The sequence below is a fragment of the Cryptotermes secundus genome, unplaced genomic scaffold, assembly GCF_002891405.2.
Source record: "Cryptotermes secundus unplaced genomic scaffold, Csec_1.0 scaffold826, whole genome shotgun sequence".
Lineage (NCBI taxonomy): Eukaryota > Metazoa > Arthropoda > Insecta > Blattodea > Kalotermitidae > Cryptotermes > Cryptotermes secundus.
Window position 1 is genome coordinate 181,920 of NW_019743162.1, and position 22,941 is coordinate 204,860.

The 22,941-nt window shown below is 43.8% G+C and overlaps 1 protein-coding gene across 3 annotated transcripts in view; it reads right to left on the bottom strand.

Annotated features, from left to right (window-relative positions):
• Positions 1–22,941, bottom strand: part of LOC111873959 (excitatory amino acid transporter 3) — a 214,801-nt gene that overhangs the window by 35,842 nt on the left and 156,018 nt on the right. For all 3 annotated transcript variants that reach the window (XM_023869073.2, XM_023869075.2, XM_033755288.1), the window contains exons 2-3: positions 12,582–13,079; positions 3,756–3,798 (exon numbers count right to left, since the gene is read on the bottom strand). In XM_023869073.2, the coding sequence (XP_023724841.1) occupies positions 3,756–3,798; positions 12,582–13,079 (541 nt within the window). The remainder of the gene's footprint in view (positions 1–3,755; positions 3,799–12,581; positions 13,080–22,941) is intronic.

Genomic DNA, 22,941 nt, shown 5'->3' on the forward strand with positions numbered 1-22,941 from the left:
ATTCAGTTGCAATGCAAGAACGCCTCCGAGTAAACTGAACCTAAGAGTTTGGTACATGCTTGGTTCCCTTTAAAATTCTAAACATTGACCTTAGCAGAAGCCACAGTTTTTTAAAGTACGTTTCCTGGGCCCTCTTTCTTACTTACTTACTTACTTATGGAGCTGAGCCCTTCTTGAAAGCCGCCAATTCTGCAGATACTCAAGAATTTCCCAGAATTTTATGGAACCCGAAGGTTCATTACCGTGTTCACAAGAGCATTTTACTGGTCCAAATTCTGAGCCAGATCAATCCACTCCATACCATCCCATCTTATATCTCTAAGATCCATTTTTTATATTGTCCACCCACCTACGCCTTGGTCTTCCCAGTGGTCTCTTTCCTTCTGGCTTTCCCTACAATATCCTATATGCATTTCTGATCTCCCCCATTCATGCTACATGCCCTGGCCACCTCATCCTCCTTGACTTGATCATCATAATTATACTTGGAGAAGACTAAATGTTATGAAGCACCTCATAAGGCTTTATGTACATTTTCGTAAGAAGCTTATTCCTGGGCCCTCACTATTTCATTACCCGAGGTTGTAGCCGGAAGCTAAGCTCTGAAAACCTGAAAACTGAAAATCTCCCAATTTTGTTTGTAATTGAAGAATGCAGATTGTTGTTGCCCTTCTAGTTCTTTGGGACCAGCCAATCAGAATCTGAAAAGATCACCTTCCGTTCAGAATTGTTGAACTTAGGACAAAGGCTTCCTTAAGGGCTGATTGGCTGCAAACACTCTGCAACTTGCAGTGGCTGGGTTAGGACGTGCTCTAGCATCGCTCCGGTAATAAATTAATTCCCGGCTTATTAACAGTCTGGGCCTTCGAGACAGTTTACTCAAGGAAACCAACTTAAGAAGTCATAATTTGGCGAATATATTATCACGTGTCCGGGGTTTCTTGTCTAATAATGACGGGTTCTGGACCGGATGATTGGATATATTAACACCTTCTACAATCAATACAGCGCTATTGCTGATTTCCGCAATTTGCAGTTCATCGTTACACACGCAGTAGGATTGTCAGTCTTCACTAGTCGTGTCCTGGTAACGGAATCGAAAGAACCTCACTGTGACTACATCTTCTAATCACACGTTAAGTCTTCACATGCTGACTTTTAATTCTTCCTCAACTACAAACTTCCCGTGGCTATCTCCTACCGACAACTGACTCAGTTCTCATTCCCGTTCTACGACTGATTCCCTGTACTCTTCTGTACTCCTACAGCTGCAACTCAACTCAACTACTGAACTGAACTCCCACTATTGTTCCCCCTTTGTTATATAGGCTCGGGTCTGACTTCACTGAAAACACGTGTTACGTGTCAGAATATGTGTTTATTGGTCAATTACCCAGCACTTGGAAGGGCGCGGACCACATAGAAAACATCTCGTAGGAATGCATGTTTACTGACATGTTGCCTAGCTCTGGGCATGGCGCGGACTACATAGAAAACACTTTTTCCAACCCTCTTCTATTGTTGCTTGCGCGTATTTTCGCACGGCAACTCGTCCCTCTGCGGGCGACGGCCACTCGTTTTCGGTACCGATCCTGATTTTGGGTCCGTTCCTTCATCTTCCGGTCCCTACGCCTCTTCTTCGGTCCTTCGACCGGCATTATTTCGGCCTCTTTCTTGGGGACTTAATTTTGTTGCGCCACCTCACGTTTCCTGTCTGCTGAGGCCACCTTTTTCTTTTCTAGACGTGCCTCCGTCTTTTCTCGGCAGGCCATCGTCTCTTCGGCTCTTTCGGGTTCGACTTCTTCCCGCGCGGTTCTCCTGTCCGTTCCCATTCTCTTGTCTCTCGTGACATGTCCTTGCGGCCATCTCTTCTTGCCAGGCTTTCCACTCTCCTCAGTCAGCCTTCCTATCGGCGTCCATCTTGGCTTTTGTATTGGCGTCTATCTTCTCCAACAGATCTTCTCGGGTGGCTTTTCTATCTGCCTCCCCTCTCCTTACCTGGCCTTCCTATCAGCGTCCATCTTGGCTTTTGTATTGCCGCCCGCCTTTGCCTGATTGGCGTCTATCCTCTCCAGCAGATCTTCTCGGGTGGCTTTTCTATCTGCCTCCCCTTTCCTTACCTGGCCTTCATATCGACGTATGCCTTTGCCTGGTGAACCAGAAGTCATCGCATCATCTGCTTCAGGCTCGTCGTGTCCATGACACGACATGACGTGCTTTAGACGTTTCTTCTTCACTCTTAACAATTACTTGCACCGCTGATTTTGGTGAAGTGTCTTGATCCCTTTGTCGTATGCGAGCTGGCTTCTGCTGTAGTCGGAGCTACACTAAGAACTGACTGATCTCGTCGGAGCTGGGCTTTTATAACGTGCACTCGGACTGAATAGAGCGCACCATGTAGGAGGCTTTGGTTTCCGCCCGCTGTTATGCAATGAACCTCTTGTCCCTTCATCCTCGGGGAAACGCAATCGTTGTTTAAGCGATTCCTGGGAAAAGCCCAGTTGGTATTCTGTTCCTACTGAAGTATACATGTTTATCGCAGCCGTTGTCATGCAACTGCCTTGAACACTTCGTTGCTTAGGTTTGCTAGCGTTCGGATTCCAAGGCGTTGCAGCGGGAACGCTGGTCATTCCCTAGGAAACCAACTCTGATCTCATCAACAATTCCGGCTTCCTGACGGCACGTCACAATATTTCCTTTGCCAGTTTTTGCGTTCATGTCACCCACTATAATCCTGATATCACTGGCTGGGAGCTTATCATATGCTCTTTCCAACTTCTCACAAAATGCCTCCTTTTCTTCCTTTTATCATCAGTTGGGGCATGCGCATGAATTATGCTGATATTAAGAATCTGCCTTTCAGACGCAAATAATACATTCATATACCTAGAGGTTCAAAACCTATTACCATATGACTAATACTCTTGTCCACAACAAATCCTGTTCTAAACACGTTTACTGTCATGGCAGCTGTAGCTTCTGCATCACTCCACTTCCCACCCACCTTATATATATATCTCCTCTGTGGTGAGGACATCTGTAGGCATCCTAACGGAGCCTGGTCTAGATAAAATTAGTACATTCCTAATGACATTAGTCCTTTTCCAGTAACTGTGTCTGGCCGACTGTTCCCTGAACTTTCTTAACAAGTGATTTTTACTGTGCAGGGTCGTTAAGCCTGCGCCCAAACCTCAGCAATCCAAGAGGACCGATGTTTCCTTTGGGGGTTATCTCCCCTAGCTGGTTTGTCCCAATTTTGGAGCGTCCGCGCTTTCGCCCTTGCATTACTTAGCATTGCCCAGGAGTCATGGCGAGGACATGTAGTGGCTGAGTGGACCCCGTTCCAGACCCACTACTTCTCAGAAAAATCGGGTAACGCCGGGAATCGAACCCGGACCTCTGGATCAGTAGCCAGAAACGCTGACCACTAGACCACAGAGGCGGTCGAAGAATATGAATATGTTGGAAAACATATGAGCGTTCCGCTTGCAATTTAACTTAATTGCTACACTTCTTTAGGATTTTTTACGTTTCTTTTGCTTCTATTCTTTAGTCCTCACAAATTTGACTTCTCTACTCAAGACACCCACTTAGAACAAATTTACTTATTACTGCATGTTATGGAGAGTAGACTGTAAATATGCTAGTAATTAAATTAAAAAAGATTACCACGCATAACAACGAACATAATAATTTAAAAATAATAATCAATGACAAATATGTTACAGTACTGAATGAGAAAGCTTATCACTTACCTGGGCGATGCAAGCTTGAACCAGATTGGGAGGAAACATATTCCTGGAACAGAAATATTGCCAAATGAAGCGCAGCTCACTTCATGTTTAACATTCACAACGTAACCATATATACTTTTTTCCCCCCTTGGCACTATAGCCCCAGTGGGCCTAGGCCCACCTCCATGAACTTCTCCGTTCACTTCGGTTTTTCTAGATCTTACAATTCGGTAGGACTCTTTGGGCGGGTGATCAGCTCGTCGCAAGGCCTCTACCTGTACACAAACACAGAAAAACGCACACACACAAACTAAACATCCATGCCCTGAGTGGGATTCAAACCCACGATCCCGGTTTCCAAGCGAGCGAAGACAGTACACGCCTTAGACCGCTCGGCTACCGTCACATACTGCCAACGCAAAATATACAGCAATATGTTGCTGCCTCTCTTGCGAATGATATGTATATACGTGTGTATGGAAACAAACACTGCTGTCGCCGTCACAACACCTCGTAGCAGTAAGAACTATCCTGGTTTCAGAACTGATCTACCCACTTCCTTCGAGTTGGCACTCTGTCTCTGCAGCCTGTCGGTCTGATTGACGTAACATCAGCTCAGTGAATGTTTATACAGTCAACAGGTGACTGACACATGCTCACAGAACCGTTATCGATCACCATACAGAACAATTCTTTGTTGCTTTCATATGCGCAGCTACACTAAGGTAGTCAACACGATACCACTTTTCATTGCAATATCAGTGATCATATTAGTGGTTCTTGTGGATAAGAAGGGTGCACTTGATTCTGTCCCAATAGGCCTATAGGTAGTACTGTGTGACAGTAAATCCCGAATGCTCAGTAAAACCTAAAAGTTTGTGACGGTGGTACATTGGTACAAATACGGGGTTATTCATAAGGCCGTGAAACATTTTAAAAATTCACAACAAATAAACTATATATCGGATCATGGCAATTCGTACGCCGATAGAGAATGAACCTCTCCAAGTGTCAATTACATCCTAACCTCAGGGATATTCGCAACCGTATCACCGCTGCTGGGGCTCTGGTCAACCGTGATATGGTGACACGGGTGTGGGACGAAACGGATTATCGCATAGATGTTTGCATCTGTGAACTATATAAAACATTTGGTGAGTTTTTCTCTATTTCAGTGTAATAAAACTTGGTATTTGTTGCGTAGTTTATTTATTGTAAATTTTCAAAATGTTTCACAGACTTAGGAATAACCCTGTATTATGTTTTTGGACATTATCCAACGTCTCGTCTTTATCTAAAACTGCCATGTTTATTTTTCAGAACACAACGTTTCGGAGACTGGATTCTGTCTCCGTCTGTAAGTAAAACATACTCAGTTTGGTCCAATCGATAGAGCTATTCCCTGTCTCCGGACCTAAGGGTCTAGCTCTATCGATTGGACCAAACTGAGTATGTTTTACTTACAGACGGAGACAGAATCCAGCCTCCGAAACGTTGTTTTGAAAAATTAGCAGGGCGGTTTTTAGATAAAGACAAGACGATGGATAATGTCCAAAAACATAATATTTGTCCGAATGATCAGCCCCATAAATATTTTGGCGGAAGTGCAGTTGTACTCTTGCTGGCGCAGTTTCTCCCTCTAGGTTCATAACAATCATGAGCCAGGTTAGTGCGGAGTGGTCAGTGCGCAGGCGCAACTCTTGTCCGTATAGGTACTTATGGAAATATTTAGTATCCTTATGATTGCCAGTAGTTACCGTCGGGTGATGCAGTACTTTCTCTCGGCCTTGTTCAGCCTTTTACAGTAATAAGCTGTAACTCCCTCAGGTGAGGCCTGTATTTGAGACAATTCTCCTCCAACCCCGACGTTACTCGCGTCTGTGTTAGCAACGAAACCCTCTCTTGGCTGAGGGTAAGCAATAATAGGGTCAGTATAGACAGAAACCTTAGTATTTGGAAGGCGGCCTCGAGCTCTGGAGTCCACTCCAGTGGACTCCAGGCTTGCTTCTCCTCCGTCAGTTTAGTTAGTGATTTCGCAATGTTGGCGAAACAGAAAATAAACCATCTATAATGAGTGGATAGGCACACGAAGCTTCTAATATCATATTTGTTTTTCTGGGTCGACCATTCCCGTGCGGCTCTCAGCTTCTCGCGGTCGGTAGTTATCCCCTCAGGTGACACGATATGCCCAAGGTACCGCACTTCCTTCTGAAAGAGTTGCCACTTCTCCGGATTGAGCTCTAGGCAGGCTGCTCCATAGGTTGAACAGTTGCTTCTAGAACATGCGGCTAGTCACGATCACTGCGTTCAGGTATACGAGATATGCCTTGTAACTGAGGCCTCTTAAAACGGTCTCCACTAACCACTCAAATGTCGCTGGAGCGTTGTACACGCCAAAGGGCATGACTGAGCTACCATAGCCCTTGCTCCGTAGAGAATGAAGTCTTCTCCTTGTCGTCCGGATATAGGTCCACTTGCCAATAACCGCTTTTCATGTCGGGAGTTGAGAATCATTTGGCTCCAGCCAGTGTGTCCAGAGTGTCTTTTGGATTGGATTTATTGAACCCTTACACATCCCTAACTAGAAGTACTTATAACAGTTTCACTAATTCACACACTTTACAGTTCTCCGTGGTAAGCATCAGGTCGTGTACGTCAGCACTAGGTGTTGCTACGCAACGACTTCCAACAATGGGGACTCCTCCGTCTCTTACTTCTAACTCAATGCTGAAATTGGATTTTGAGGCCATTAAAATGATCCTCAAACAAAAAAGTAGTCAGTCAGTCAGTCCTGCTGCTTGAAACACTGGAAAATATTCTGTGACATACCATACACTGCAAACTGATGTGAAGCTCTATTTCAAGAGCTCAAAGAAGGTTCCTCTCCTCCAGATTCAGCGTAGGATGATGAAGTCATGAACAATCACTGCAGAGACACAATGTCCAAAGTTGGATGCAAATATTCCAGGCGGTAGCCTTGCCTACATCTGTCACAATGAATTAGTGCGCAGGAACGGTTACTGTCCCCACAAACCTAACAACGCGTGAAATCTATAATTCCATTTTCCTCTAGCTGTCTTGGTTGATCCACATGGATTCTTCCAACAAATTCTCCCCCTGACAGCGGTCCACAAGAATCATATCACAACCTGTCGATCTACTGGGCAAGTGTTAGTATTCTTCAACCATTCTGGAGACAGTCTGCACAGAAACTGTGCTTGCAAGATTATGGAGCCCCATCTCTTTGTGAAAATTCACATAAGCAAATCGGACACTTTCCTGGTTGTCCGACCTGCTAGGAGCAAGCGGTACTTTATAGAGGATGCTGTTCCATCACCACAAACCGTGGTTTCATAATTACCACTTGTGGCAGCAACACCAGGCAACCATGGTGATCTTCGTACTTCCTCTGATGTTTCATCTGCCCTTTTCACACTCTCCCAATAAGGATTTCAGAAGTTTTCAGTCAATTCAAGAACTGTGGTACAGTACCGTGATGCATATTCAGTGATATCTCATTCATCAGCAGTATTATATTCATCATCACTGTTCTCAGGCTCTGGTTCATTACTGCTCCCATCACCTAACTTTTATCGGTAAGAACCGCATATGATAGTCTCTCCCTGTCCTTCAATTCCTAGATTCTTTTCAACATGTATGCCCTCTCATATTCTCTGTAATCTTCAATTAACTTATATATGGTGTGCTGCTCCGTTTCCAGTCTCTTTGCCTTCTCTACGTCAGATTTTAGTTATCTTTTGCTCTTTTTCCATATCCGAAGCCTCCTGGAAGGACGTGTTAGCTCTCAGCTCCAACTTCTCTACCTCAGTCTGGCATTTCTTTTCGTAATTCATCCCTGAGTCGAGCGTTCATATTGTGGGTGAGATTCAGATTTTCCTGTAGGATAGCAAGGCTGTACTGAAGAAAGTGTATCTCTCGTCAAATGTTTTCCTGCACTTATTCTGCATTTTGCATCCAATCTGCCTCATCTACCTTTCTTGCAGTTCTTCTCCTGCGTCATATAAACCAGGAGAGAGCCCAACATCCTCATGATTCTCCTCTGCGACATATTTTTCTTAATTATCATGTATTTAGTCAGGTGTCATGTGTATGAGTGACTGTAGACGGGGTTTGGATTTATTGGACTCTTATACAACTCGTGACCACATTTTATAAATCACTATCATACAGACTAGTGTACACAGTCACGTCTTCAATAGCCGCTGTTTTGTAATGGCTTCCAACAGCGGTTTCCCGAAATATCCCCGTGCCTCAGCTACCAGTTTCTTACAGCAACAGCTCACAAGGACTGAACTGCAACAGTCCTCTAACTCACTCACTCACCAACCAGTACACTTGTATCCACTGTACTCAAATGCACTGCTCTACACTCACTAACTGAACTGAACTCGGTCAGGGGAGTCATATAGCCTCGGAGCGGAGACACAGAGAGCGCCGCTTGCAACACTTCTACTGTTGTGTGACGTCACCGCCTACTTGATGTGATCCTCTGCTGCATGTGTAGGGACTGTTACCTAGCAAAAGGTCTACATACTACAAGATTAAAGACCGTCGTTGAATTCAAGCTGGAGCCAGTTCCATCGAACTTCCATCCTCACAACCTCTTTCCTCGACACACCCATGTAAATGCTGTTGCCCCATCTCTTTTCCCATCTACCTACTGGTGTTTTTCAAGTGGTTTATTAATAAGTTCTGCATTTCAAGTCTCCCTGTCCGAGGTACACGACCAACCCACCTTAATCTCCATCATCCTGTGTAACCACACCATTGAAATCCTCCCCCCCCCTTTTTATTTCAGTAGCTCATAGAGTTAATAATAAGAATTTATGAAGAAACAAAGGTTTAAGACACACTGTAAGAACAAGGAATAGGCGATGAGCAGATAGACCAAACTTGCGCGGACAAGGGCATCTGCTAGTCCTTGCGTCCAAGCATCTGGTGTTGTTTTCCAAAAGGGCAGAAAATGATACTTCAAGCAACCCCACTGACTTTCTTTAGAAACTGAGAAGTAGACTTACAGCGGCAAGCCACTTTGAGCATTCGAGAAGTGACAGTCTACCAACCGTAAGTCAGAAGTGGGAGTCCCAGGAGATCATTAGCGACCCCTCATAAGTTGCATCGCTGTCAATTTCGCCGTTTGGTCTTTTAGGGCGAATTCCCTTCAGAAATAATCTGTCATTGGCCGGAACCAAAATTAAACCAACTCCCCTTAGTTGAATCAACCTATCAGGGAAATTAGGAGGAAAGGAGAACAGGCAGATACAACTCAGTTAGGACATGTGGCTCGGCAGAGAGTTCAGCCTAAGATTTTAGTCGTCTATAAAGTTTTGAACTTGGCGGAGGCAAACCCCGCATCAGACGCGCTAAAAGATCATTCTAGGAAGTACAAAATTTTGCTCCCATAACGACTTGTATTGAGATTTAGTTTAATCAACAAGAGCGCGGCACAAAGGAATTTGGCGAGCTGATTTTTAGTGTAAGTGTAACACCATCTGCTTTTAAGCTGAAACTAAATCGTATTGTGTGAATTTATGCAGCCGAGTGTCTTTAAGAAGAACAATAAAGTGTTGTGGTAGTACAGTGAATTGTGTTGATTAGAGGCGTTTCACTCTCACTTGTCCGAGCCTGACCCGTATCCGACCTGAAGAGAGACTCATCTCCATTGTCTAGTCAAACACACCGTCAGCTTTCACATGCTCACTCCTTCCCCAATTACTATGAATCGTAAACAGTCTCTAGCTGTTTGCTGGCGCCCATACTATCAAATCCAATCTTGAAACCCAACCCCCCAATAATCTAAACGGAAGGAAGAAGCGGTGGAGCCGGGTCAAGCCGAAACCAGCTACGACCTAGCAACTTCAGAACGGCAACATCGGGTAGGGCAGCGTCAAAGTGGTCATCGGAGCAGAGGGGCCGATCGCCATCGACTCCCACTCCCTGCACTACTATTCAGACGGAGCCGCAACGTAAGGGCACTAAGAGGACAGTTATAAGTGGCGCCCAACGTGGAGCACGAAGTCACTGCGAGGACGAGAGTACGAGAGAATAGCAACACAACGCACACCGCTGGAGGCAACAACTCCCAACAATTTGAACAAGATGCAAAACAGTACAAAAGAGTTCCATATGTGTGCAGAAATTCATTACTCGCATTCGTACGTGCCACAAAGGTGACACTGGGGGCAGATCTGGAGAACGCGGTATCCTATGTGGACGAAATTTTGATACATTCCCCTACCATGAAAGCTCACCTAAGACATCTTGATACCATACTCGGTAAACTGACGAAGGCAAGCTTCACGATCAATGCCAAAAAGTGTCGCTTCTGCAGAGACGAGGTCAAGTTTTGGGGGCACCGTATAAATAGGACCGGTGTATCCGCTGACCCGGATAGGGTACAAGCAATCCTCCACTATCCAGCACCGAGAAACAGTAAACAGCTGAGACAATTTCTCGGAAGCTGTAATTTTCATAGCAGATCCATCATAGGCTATGCAAATTACGTCGCACCGTTAACACCTCTATCGAAGCAAGGTGTGAAGTGGACGTGGACAGATGAAGCACGGGATGCATTCCTGCACCTGCGGCAGAGTTTTGCGCGCAGCATTCACCTGGTCCATCCACGTGATGACGCACCGTATGCAATTTGCACTGACGCCAGCAAGCTGGGGATAAGTTCAATACTAACCCAGGAAAGCGACTCAGATGATACTTCGATAGTGTCCACTGCCTCCATTGTGTTGAGTCCCGTAGAACGGAGGTACTCCACATGTGAACAGTAGCTGCTTGCTGTAGTCTGTGCGCTTCAGAATTTCAGAATATATGTGAGAGGTCGCTCCATCACCATATATTCCGATAATAAAGCATTATCGTTTCTGAAGCGGTGTAATTTGACATCTAGCCGAGACACACGATGGGTATTGCAGCTGCAGGAGTACGATTGGAAGATGGTACACATTAAAGGCAGCAGACACACTGAACCGCAACCCCACTGGTTTAAGCCAAGAGAGCGGCGACCAAGTGTTGAAGCCTAAAGAGTTACTCGTGGCAAAGGTAGGCCTGGGAACTGACAGAACACTCATGAAAGAGTTGGGCAATCTGTCAGAACACCAGCTCGGTGATTCCGCTTTAAAGAAATTACGGGAAGAACTGGAGAGGGACTCAGAGAATTTTCGGGCAGGTACATGGTAAGAGACAAGATCCTGATCTGTAAAAATGACAGGAGCCATCCATGTTGGAGAATTATGCTGCCCAGACAGCTACAAGACCGAGTGATTCGGTATGCACATACTTTATTGGGACATCAAGGTACCGACAAATGTACGTCGCAAATAGCATACACTTTTCATCTAAAGTCGTTAGGAAGAAAGGAGCCGAAGTTTGAGTTACACTGTGACATTTGTCAACGTGTGAAGCAACCCCAATAGGTCCTATGAGATTGAAAGAGCATCTCATCTTCCCACCAGGCCAGGAGAGCTATTAACGATATACCTCTATGGACCCCTCCCTGTAGGTCGTGGTGGAGTGAAATACCTGTTGGTATGTCTGGAATCCTTCTCCAAACATGTAACCCTGTACCCACTAAAGGCAGCCACCACTAGGAGCTGTTTAAGGAAGCTCAGGGAGCACTATTTCCAAAGTGTTATCAAACCTGACGCCATCCTGTCTGACCACGGATCGCAATTTGCGAGTCCTGCATGGCGGAAAGCACTGACCGATTTGGGCATTCAATGCAGATACTCTCCTATTCGACACCCGGAAAGTAATCCGACCGAGCGGGTTATGCGCCAGCTCGGAAAATACTTTCGAATCTACTGCCACGAGACGCACAAACAATGGCCAGAACTCGTGCCATATATGGAGAACTGGTTGAATTCTTCAGTTAGCCAATCTACAGATTTTACTCCAGTAGAACTGCTCAATGGATGTCCGAGGCCGGATATCTTCCGTAAGATACTGAAAAAGAGTGCAGACCTGCTACCCCGGGAAGATGCCTTATCTGACAAAATTCCAAAAGCCTATGCTCAGATGAAACTAAAAGCAGATCGGCGAAACAAACGACGAAAACCTACAAGACCAAATGGCAGCCTAGTCTCAAGGGGCTAGTGCTCGTAAAGTGCCAGCCTGTATCGGATACTGGGCAGAGCCTTACTTCAAAATTTCAAATACCCTTTGAGGGACCATTCATCGTCCATCGAAGAGTAAACCCCTCCATCTTTGAACTGGAAGATTCATAAGGCAGGATTAGGGGACTCTTCAGCCTAAAGCATCTGAAACCCGACCTCGTGGAAAACCCCGAATCCTAGACTCCACAGACAGGGTAGAAAGCCGATCCGTATAGCCCCGACCTTGCTCCAAGCGACTTCCATTTGTTCGGTCCTCTTAAACATCATCTTTCGGCTGAACATGTTCCCGACGATGAAGCTGTAGAAAGGGAAGCCACCGCCTGATTCCGAGAGCAGCCCAAAGAATTTTATGGTGCTGGTTTTCATGGGCTTGTGAAACGATGGGACAAGTGCGTTAATGTACAGGTTGATTATGTTGAGAAATAAAAGCATTTTTCAAATCAGTATTCTTATTTGCTTAAGTTCTACGTGTATATTCATTTGTAACTTACTTATTGATTTACTTACGTACATATAATGTACTCTAAAATCAAGTTGTACAAACATTTGAAACACAGAAATGTCCTTCCGAAATTGTTTCTAGAGGCTAATTTATTATGAGAATACAATAAATTCTTGAGTCGATAAATTCTGATTTACATAAGAAAGCAAATAAATATAATTCGGTTACGTATCTCTTCAGAATGGACTCGCTACTTACCTGACAAGATCGAGCAGAGTGTCAACCGTGGTGACATTTCTGGATGTTCCTGATTTGCTGATTTCTGACGCGTCTCCCCTTCCAGGATGAATAACGCTGACCAGGATCATGCCTAGGACGACAGCAGATACAGTCGTGCAGAAATAGTACACAATGGCCCTGGCACCAATTTTTCCAGAAAGAGACAAATCCAGTCCACCGATCGCGCTGATGATTGACGCAACAATCAAGGGAAGGATGAGGGATTTCAGCATCTGAAGAAATATGTCCCCGAAGTAAGACACATACATGATCTCTCGTTCTGTCCATTTGTCTTCCCTTGTTTGGCGCAAAATAACCCCAAGAATGGCGCCACCAAAAACTCCAATGACGGTGAGAAGCGTCAGCAGATTGCCACGCAAGAAGCTCTTGATGCGCTTCCGCGCAGTGTTCGCCATGTTTCTCCGATTGCTGCGCCGAGATTCGAGTGGAGAAGGAAGTTCTTCAGACAGCGGACTCCTGGAAACAAACAAACTTCGTTGTAATAAACTGTGGGAAACTGGACCGGGTGTACACAAACGAGGATTTGGAAACCGAGTCGTGGTCGTAAGACCTAAAATCATGAAATGCCACTGTAAAGAACAAGGAAAGCATGTGAATATGAAGAATAAAAGGAAAGAGGAGCTGAAGTAAGAAGAGAACGAGGAGGAGGAGGAAAAGGATATGCAGAAGGATAAGAACTGGAGGAGAAGAAGATAGGATAAGAAGAGAAAAAGAAAAGAAGGATGAGGGGTGAAACGATAATAAGAAGACAGAAACGAAGAGGAACAGATGCTTTGGATCTGAAAGGATTAGGCCTAAATTCAGTTCGTTTTTATTTCCATTCCTTTAATTCACTTATTCGCAAGAAACCAGCGCAGTTTATGCGACTTAAATCCAAAGAAATAGGCCAGTAAATTTTATATCCATAATTTCATACGATGTCTGTTAAATAATAAACAACGATACGGAAATTGGGAGTAAGTATATTTATCGTTTCCATCCTAATTCATTTCTTAAGTTAACTGTTGAAGACGAGAACTGGGCACGCTGTCTTCTTCCGAATGTCCAGATTGCATGTGGCAGTCAGTAGTAATATTCAACTTCTTCCCACGAATTTAGCAGGAGGTGATGGGCCCAAAAATTATAGCATGGGCATTTAAACTTGTATGGATTACACAGACTCTAAACTACTTAAACTGCCTGTTGAGCTGTACAGAACACGTCGAACGATGACATTTGTCAGTGCACCTTCTGGACATGTGGACCACGTGAATTATGTAGCCCTGTTCGCATCAAGGTTGTATGAGTGTGGCAGTGGTTAGAGTTTATCAGTATGTTGCCTAAACTTGGTAGTTAACTAAACAAATAACCTGTTTCAATGTCGTATAATTTTTATGATCCATATTCGTGGCAGTTTATATAGCGTCATTAAATAACGTTCACATCACTCTGAATTTCGGCATGGTCTGTAGAACTGTTGCAAAATCCTTATAAGTATATGTGAAGATATAATAAATATGAAATATAAAAGAGACAAGAAAATTTACTGCAAAGTCCTTATCAGAGACAGTGTTTTAGCTACGAAACAAAACCTCTTGACCTCTGCGCAATTTCGATAGTCGTTTACCCTGAATGCAAACCAGCCTCAGCATCTACCAAGCTGACGTTAATAAGTTTTAATACTCTAATTCAGAAATGGGTACTGCAACGTTTTACAAGAACAATCGGATGCGAACCTGAAGATGGAGTTCGTTAAACTCCAACATGTAAAAGTTTTTACAAGATGTCTACAGCTAAGTCTGTCGTATTTTCTCCAAATTTGTCAGACAAGCTTCTTTTGCGTGTTATAAAAGTTTTCCTGTGATAAGCAGTAAAACCCGCGACGAATCGAACAAATAAGGGCTTATGTGTAAGAAATAAAAAAAAAATACGTTTTAAACTGAAACTGAAACTGTTAAGTAGATATCGCCCCTAATTTATGAAGGTAAAGCGACATGAGATATGCAAACTTCGACGTCATGCAACGCAAATAAAACGTTATGTAGTTAATGTCTCTGATTCGTGTGAGCTTTTGAGATTCTCTTCAAATGCATATTTGTACAATATAATTCTGGAAGACTGAACATAGATTTGTGTCTGGTATTCAAGTCACTTTAGAGCTGCGATTTTCTGTCCCCGTTTTTATTAACAAATTTTGTATTGCCTGCAGAGAGTATTTCACTCTGATAAATGAGGTAAATTAAAATATACATGTGGGAACAGACGAAGACGAACCTTATTTGTAAGCAGTAATACAGGGTTACTACAAATGATTAATACCATTTCAAAACTATATTTTCCGAAGTATTACACATATATACACATATACACAAATATGATTGATACACGAAAAGAACCGCAAACTCACCAAGTTTGCATCATGATACACTAGTTGGCAGCATGAGTGCAGTACCTCACAAAATGGCGACGAAGTTGGAAAAGAGTTTCTGTGTGTTGGAATATGCGATGTGTTCGTCTGTTATTGCAGCGCAGCGTGCACTCAGAGGAGAGCACAGAAAAGAACCGAAAACTCACCAGGTTTGCATCGTGATACACTAGTTGGCAGCATGAGTGCAGTACCTCACAAAATGGCGACGAAGTTGGAAAAGAGTTTCTGTGTGTTGGAATATGCGATGTGTTCGTCTGTTATTGCAGTGCAGCGTTCATTCAGGGGAGAGCACAGAAACGAACCGCCATGTAAACAGAGCATTCTGCGGTGGTATCGGCAGTTTAAGGATACTGGTTGTCTGTGTAAACGGAAAAGCACGGGGCGACCAATATAGTGTTTTGAAATGAAATCATTTATAGTAACTCTGTATTTTGGCCGCGCCATTGCTCAAGCGGTTAGTCGCTGGCTTCCCACCGCGGCGGCCCGGGTTCGATCCCGGGTCTGGTCAAGTGGGATTTGTGGTGAACAAAGTGGCGCTGGGGCAGGTTTTCTCCCAGTACTTCGGTTTCCCCTGCCAATTTTCATTCCACCAACTGATCCACAATCACCCTCCCCTATCATCTGGGGCTCGTACAATAGGCCAGAAGTGGCCGCAGTACAAGAGACTTAGTCCCACCCCACTAGCAATAAAGAAAGCCTGTGTTTTAGAGGTGAAAATATAGGGGAAATAGTTATAAAGAGACTATACATATAAATCTCGGCTTTATGAATAAAGGCGTAGAATACTGATGATTTTTAGCTGCCACATATGTGAAATGTGTGCGGAACTGTAGCTGTGTGCCATAAAATACCTTGAACATACACGTCTTGCTCCCGAAAGTCGAAGATGCGCCTTAAACAAACCTACGAGATCTCGGTGTATTACAGAACTTCTGATTTCACGAAGCAGGGAACAGGGCAAATATTGCATTAAACTGAGGAGGTTGGAGTTTGAAAGACCGGAGTGCTACAAAAGAAAATTTCCAAAAAGTCTTGATTACTGCGTAGTTCAGAGGCAACAAGAAAAAACAATGGCGTTGACTATAGGTATTGAGCCCAATTTGACAGTTGCTGAAGTTTCTGCGTGAGAACTTCTTTCCACATTACGAATATGATGACTTCAGTGAGAGATGAACACAGTGGCCCTCACAGTCGAAGGATCGCAAGGTCGTGAACCTCTTGGACGCTGGGAGCATGATACATGGATAATATTTGCGTCTGTGTTGTACAGTATGACCGCCTCTGTGGTCTAGTGGTCAGAGTTCGATTCCCGGCGCTACCAGATTTTCTGACAAGTAGTGGGTCTGGAACGGGGTCCACTCAACCTCGTGAGGATAATTGAGGAGCTATTTCATGGAAACAGCGACTCCGGTCTAGAAAACCGAGATTAACGGCCATGGGGATCCGTTGCGCTGACCATGGGACACCCTCTATCCGCAAAAGTAGGCACTAACTTCGCCCACAAGCGGCGGTCGCTCGGTTGGTATAGTTCGCTTGCTGACTACAGGCCACGGAGTTCTTTGTTTTGTTTTACAGTATGGTCCTGTGTTGGTACAGTCCTTCCAATGGCCCAGTTCGCCTCCCAAGAAGCCATATAAAATATCTATAAGGATTCAGATTGAGAACTCTGATTTGGAATAGGGCAGAGGGCTGTTCCGTAAAGACTAAAGGTGGAAAATGGTGGATGACGTAAGACAGGATAATAACTGCTTCAGGCCACTGCAGGAGCGCCATTACATGTTTCTCAATGACACGATTATACACTATACATCACAGCATGTTCCCCGCTAGAACAGTGGAATGGATACTCGTATGAATGCAGAAATGCTCTCCAGGAAAGCCGGAAACAATTCTTGCAAGCAGGAGAATTGAAACGAGCGTTTTGCTATCTTTTAGTCAAATGTTCTCTTTATGAATAATGCCCTGATGATGCAAAACTACAAAATTATCTAAACTAGGTTTTTATCAACTTTCAGTGAACATTAAAATAACCAATAAATCATCAGAAGTTTTAGCTTATTTTTCTTTATTTTTAAAATAATAAAAGGACGCTTATGATATCGCCTTGCTCTCTGTATGTATGTCTGTGCTTCCTCCTAATTTCTGAAAAGAAATACAAGTAAAAAAGTAAAGGTAAACTTAATCCTGTAGCAGGCCGTGGATTCCCATGGGGTTGTGAGATGTTGAGGTTCCCACATTTGCTCTAGACAGTCGGTTCATAGATGGCGGTAAGGTTATCAGCCTTACGCGCCGGCCGCCCTTTATCCCCCAGGAAGATTCCTGGTACTCATTTCTGTTAGAAGCTGGAAGAATTAGGTCAACTGAAAAAATCCGATGACCTCATCGGGACTTGAACCCGCGACCTTCCGGCTTGTAGCATAGTGCCTCAACCAACTACGCTACTGCGTGCCACCTAAAAATAAATACAAGACTTAAGACTATCTGAAAGTAGTTTACTTTCCTTTGATACGAGACGGACTGCATACAAAACGAAAAAATTATAGGGGACATGCAGCCAGACAGCAATATAATCTCATAAGCCTTTATTTCCAAAAGTAAGATAAGTAGCTCAACGAGATGCTTATAAGATCACCTTGCTGTCTGTCTGTCTGTATATCTCTCCATTATGTTTTTGTCTACGCGATCCTTGTCGCATCTAAGAGAAGCAGGCGACTAGTTCTTCCCAGAACTTCTTTTTTATAACTAAGAAACAACGTATGCGGGAGTGATAGTTGTCTGTCAGCCTCTGACCCAGTTACCGCCCAAACTGTTAGAACGTGATGAGAGATAGTGTCACTAAAATGTATAGGGGAATTCGAATTCTTCCTTGATGGGACAGAAGTAAAGGAGAATTATGGGTTCTCACATCGGTGGGATATTATAGACTCCAGGGCGCTATATCCCAGAAGATAGAACTCCTCAGAAATAAAGCACATGCTGTGAGCTTCCACACCTTAACTGGCGCCTAAGTTTCTAGGTACTTATCGAACACAAAAATGTGCTAAATGGGAGCCCAGTGCACTTTCCCGTACGTCGTGCCGCATTTGAGGTAACTGAAGGAAACAATTTGTGTTTTCTTTGTCTTCGAACGCCGGTAGGGTCAAGAATTCTCTCCTCCACGTCGTCCAGCCCGGCTCTGGGGACCACCCAGCCTCCTATCCAATGGGTACCGGGGTAAAGCTGCCAGGGCTTGAAGTTGACAATTCATCTCCAACTAGTGCCGAGGTCAAGAAAATGTGAATCTATACTTCCACTCTTACATATGCCTTCATGTCACAGTGCTTAATTAGTTTAGCACAAGGAAAACATTGAGGACCGCTTCACTGACTTCGATACAGTTTTATATTGGAGGTTCTTGCACATTTTTGTCGATGGTCATGCCTGTCCGTTTGTCTGGCTGTAACCTAGTATCAACGCCTAAACCGGTGGGCACTTTTTTTAATATTGAATACTCGAGACTTCCAGTAAATTTGTTAGGCATTTCCTGTCTTCAGGCATACCGACCCATAATAAAGTCAACCACATTTAAGGTCATAAATGGAGTACTTCACGCCTGTCGTAAACCTTTAATGAAATATTATTAACCGGCCACAAGTAAGCTTAATAAATAGCCAACAGCCCTTTCGGGATCTCTGTGTATTTTGTTGCAGTTCACAGTGGCCGCACGGTCTAAGGCGTGAGCCGTCTTCTTCCGCTGGAACACTGGGATCGTGGGTTCGAATCACACTCAAGGCATGGATGTCTGTGTTTATGTTTTTTCTGTGCTTGTGTTATTCTGTACGTAGGTAGGGGCCTTGCGACGGGCTGATCCCCGGCCAAGGAGTCCTATCGACTGTGTACAGGAAAAAAGAAACTGAAAAAGCGGCCGGAGTCCAACAGAGGACTGTAGAGCCATAGATAGACAGGTAGGTAAGTGGGTGTGTAGGTAGACAGACAGACAGACACACACACATTACGTAGGGATATAAAAACATAGCGCGCGCTCCTGTTTCCGGCTCTATGAATTTTATCCAAACACATTTTGACAGTTCAGATCTGTTGGTGTTAGATATAGCCCACTGTCAATATAGTAGCTACTCCACACAGTTGTTTAAAATATGGGAGGAGTTTTTATTGTGACGTATTTTATAAATAAACTGTAGGCCATAAAATATGCCAATTCAAGAAATTCTTAAGATAGGTATTTTTATATTGAATTCCCATTGTGACAATATTTCAAGCCTATCTCTGATTTCAAGAGAAACACATTTGCCTTACCCAAATGCTGTTTACAAATATACCAGTATACAGGGGTGTAATGCTGTAAACCAGATTCATCTCGTTCCAGTGTAGGGTTCAGTGAAATGGGAGAGAGAGACAGTGATGGGACAGAGAGACAGCGATGAACTTTCGAGGTCCGTAAGTGGCTCCGTGGAGCAGGGTCCTTCTTGGGAAATGTTAACAGTCGCTCAGCTGGACAAGAAATTCCCCGCATATTACGAAACCCGAAAATTCATTGCCGTGTTCACAACAGCACCATATTGTAAACCATTCTAAGCCAGATGTGTACAGTCCATATGCTCAGGGCCCATTCATTCCACACAAACTGCTCGAGAAAAGCCACAAACCGAACCTAACAAAAAATACATGCATACACGCCCCCCTTAGTCATCAATGGACGCCGACGTCACCCAGATTTTCTGACTAAATGTTGCATGGATTTCTCACCTCCCCTCTGCACGTCACATCCATTTGATGACCTTGTGCCGATCACAGTGGCCACACGGTCTGAGGTATGAAGTGGTGTTATTCTGTAAACCAGGTTTATATAACCTCCGTAACGAACCTCGAACAGAAAATACAGTTCTACTGTTGCATAAGGCAAACCACACAGAGATAAGTCACGTGATTCTTCATTGGTGCTCTGTTGCCTAGCAACACACAATAACATTCATCCACAGAGACACATCTTCCATTGTTGAGCGTTGACAATGTTTACGGAGCTGTTACATAGAAACGCTCTGAGCAAATCCGTTACAGTATAGCGCGGAGGTTCGATCCATAATCTCTCCAAATTCTTCTGTATCAAACCACAGACTTAAATGCGACTTCATGTTTAGTAATACTGATTTCTTCCTGGGTTTCCTCCATATTCTTAAATGCAATTGCAGAATGCTTAAGTTCCATCTGTGGAACGTCTCGTTTATAATCTCTTAATTACAAGCAATAGATAAAGTTTGTTGTTACGGTATACACTCTCTTGAACACTGGAACTAGTTATTCTCGTTTCAATGCATTCGTTCTGCATTCATTAAACATATGTTTATGCTTCGTATAAGCCTGAATATAGTCTAAAGGATGCAGTAGTGCTTAAGGAGAAGAACCCGGACAGCTGGGAACTAAAGTATCTACATATACATATGTAAAGACATGGCGCGTGCGCATTCGTACATGCATGCGTCCGTGCGTGCGCGCGCGCGCGAGTTTCGGGCCCTATGAATTTTATTGAAATTCATTTTCACAGGTGAAATCTGTCTCATGTAGACGGAACTGTACGGGGTATATAGCCCACAGTCAGTGTCGCAGTTTCTCAAGTCAGTTGTTCTATCACTTGTAAATGCTTCACACATTGTCTGTCACGGTTCCTGAGCTTGCAAGGGAGTGCCGCCTTCTTTACTTGTCCATTTGAAGTGTAACAGCAGTTATGTTATAGGACCCATATGCTTATGACATCGACATGTCCTTGTATCTGTCCTTCATAATAACTCGTGCACCAATTGGAAGATGTTCACTAAACTAAGATACAGAACTGAATTATTATTATTATTATTATTATATTTATTATTATATTTATTCAAACAGTTTTAAATTGTTAATGGATTTTTGGACTTTTCCTATCGTCCGATATTCTAGAAACTAGAAAAACATGACGTTTCGGAAACTGGATCTGATTCCGTCCTCAGGTGAGGGTGGAAGACACTTACTCAGTTAGGCCCCTTGGAAAGAACTAATATTCTAAGGGGCCCAACTGAGTAGGTCGTGTTTTCTATTTTCTAGAATACCGGATGATGACAGAAGTCCAAAAACCCACTAATTATGTGTTACATGTGGTAGAGTCATTAAGTTCGTGGACTGTGGTTTTATCGAATCATATTACAAGGTATTCACATACACTTATACAGATCCACATCGGCCCTCAAAATAGTTGCCTTTGGCCGCTATGCAAGTCTGCTAACCTTGATACAGCTGCCGGAAACATTGCTGAAACATATTGGCAGGAATTTCCCGTACGGCGTCTCATGTGGCAGTGACCACCTCCTCGGACGACTGAAATCTACGACCACGTAGCTTTGCTTTCGCGCGGTGAAAGAGAAAGAAACCGCAAGGTGCGAGATCAGGTGAGTACGGAGGGTGTGGCAAAACGGTGACCTGTTGCCTTGCCAGTTCCTCTTGGACAAGAACAGAGCGATGTGCAGGGGCGTTGTCGTGTAGCAACAGCCAATTCTTCCTGCGCCAAACGTTTCGCTACGGGATTTGCCTAGTTTCTGGCAGAACTTGATGTCTGTCCGTTGTTCAAACTGTCACATTTCGATTTCCGCCACTTGCATTTATCTGCAGTTCACAACAGAGGCAGTATTTCTGCTTACACTGTTTGCACACAACTGCCTCTTGCTGTGACGAGAGTTGAATTAATAGGGCATCATATCGTGCCTCGACCTATCCGCTGTAGTGCACTGCAACGACGCTTTGCGGCCAGTCCACGAAATTATTGACTATGGTAGTATACACCATCGTCAGAACCGTTTAACATCTAGTTTTAAATTAAATATATATAAATTTACGAAGGCGAGGGATATTCCTGCTCGGTTTGTGGTTCGGTGGTACCCACCTAACTAAATCCGATGAAAATGGTAACACATTTTCCAAGCATTTCCAGTCCGTTCATAATAATAAACCTCCTGGGGTCGTGCAGTCCGCTTTATCATAAAGTAACATTACTCTAGCTCCAGATTTTGTTAACGATGACGATTTTTGCAAAAATATAAAGAAATTGTGACCAGCGAATTCTGTTGGACTGGATAGCATCACTGGCTTCGTTGTGAAAGGTTGCTCTGAGACATTTGTCCTTCACTGAAGTTTAATTTTAATGTTAGTTTGTCCATGCAGGTATTTTCTGATATTAAAAAACGCAGTCGTTCTCATCTTTGAAAAAAGCGACAGAATCTCTGTTTGTAATTATGGCCCTATTGCCAATTTCAATGCGTATTTCTTTTCCTTCCTCTCGCTCCCACTGTGGAGCACAGGGCTGATTTCTCAGTTTCATGATCATTTTACAGACGGTAGGACTCCTTGGACGGGTGATCAGCTCGTCGCAAGGCCTCTACCTAAACACAGGACAACACAAACACAGAATAAACACATACACATCAAATATCCATGCCTTGTGTGGTATTCTAACCCACGATCCTGGCTTCCGAGCGAGCGGCAATGCTTCTTCTATATATTCCAACTGCTTAATTGTGATCGTATTTCTCATTATTTTCAGACCAAGTCAAATTTTTCTCGAAGTGTTTGTACCAAGACCAAAGCAACTGTCTCAGTGAGGTCAGTCTCACTCCGTGCTCTCAAGGACAATATGATTCCATCTATTTTGATCTCAGCTGTGCTCTTGATTTCATTTTGCATATTGTGCCTTTAGATAACCTCTTCACTTGTGGCTTGTCTCGTGGTTTCATAATAATCAACAGACCGTGTTACTTCCTGTTCTCTAGACTCATTTCATGGCCCTAATTGGACTATCTGCTATTCCTCAAGCTTCTGTTTTTGCACCTTTGTTGTTCGATATACACGTTTTTTTCTTTAAATTAGCTTAGTGGGGGGGGGGGGGTTTAT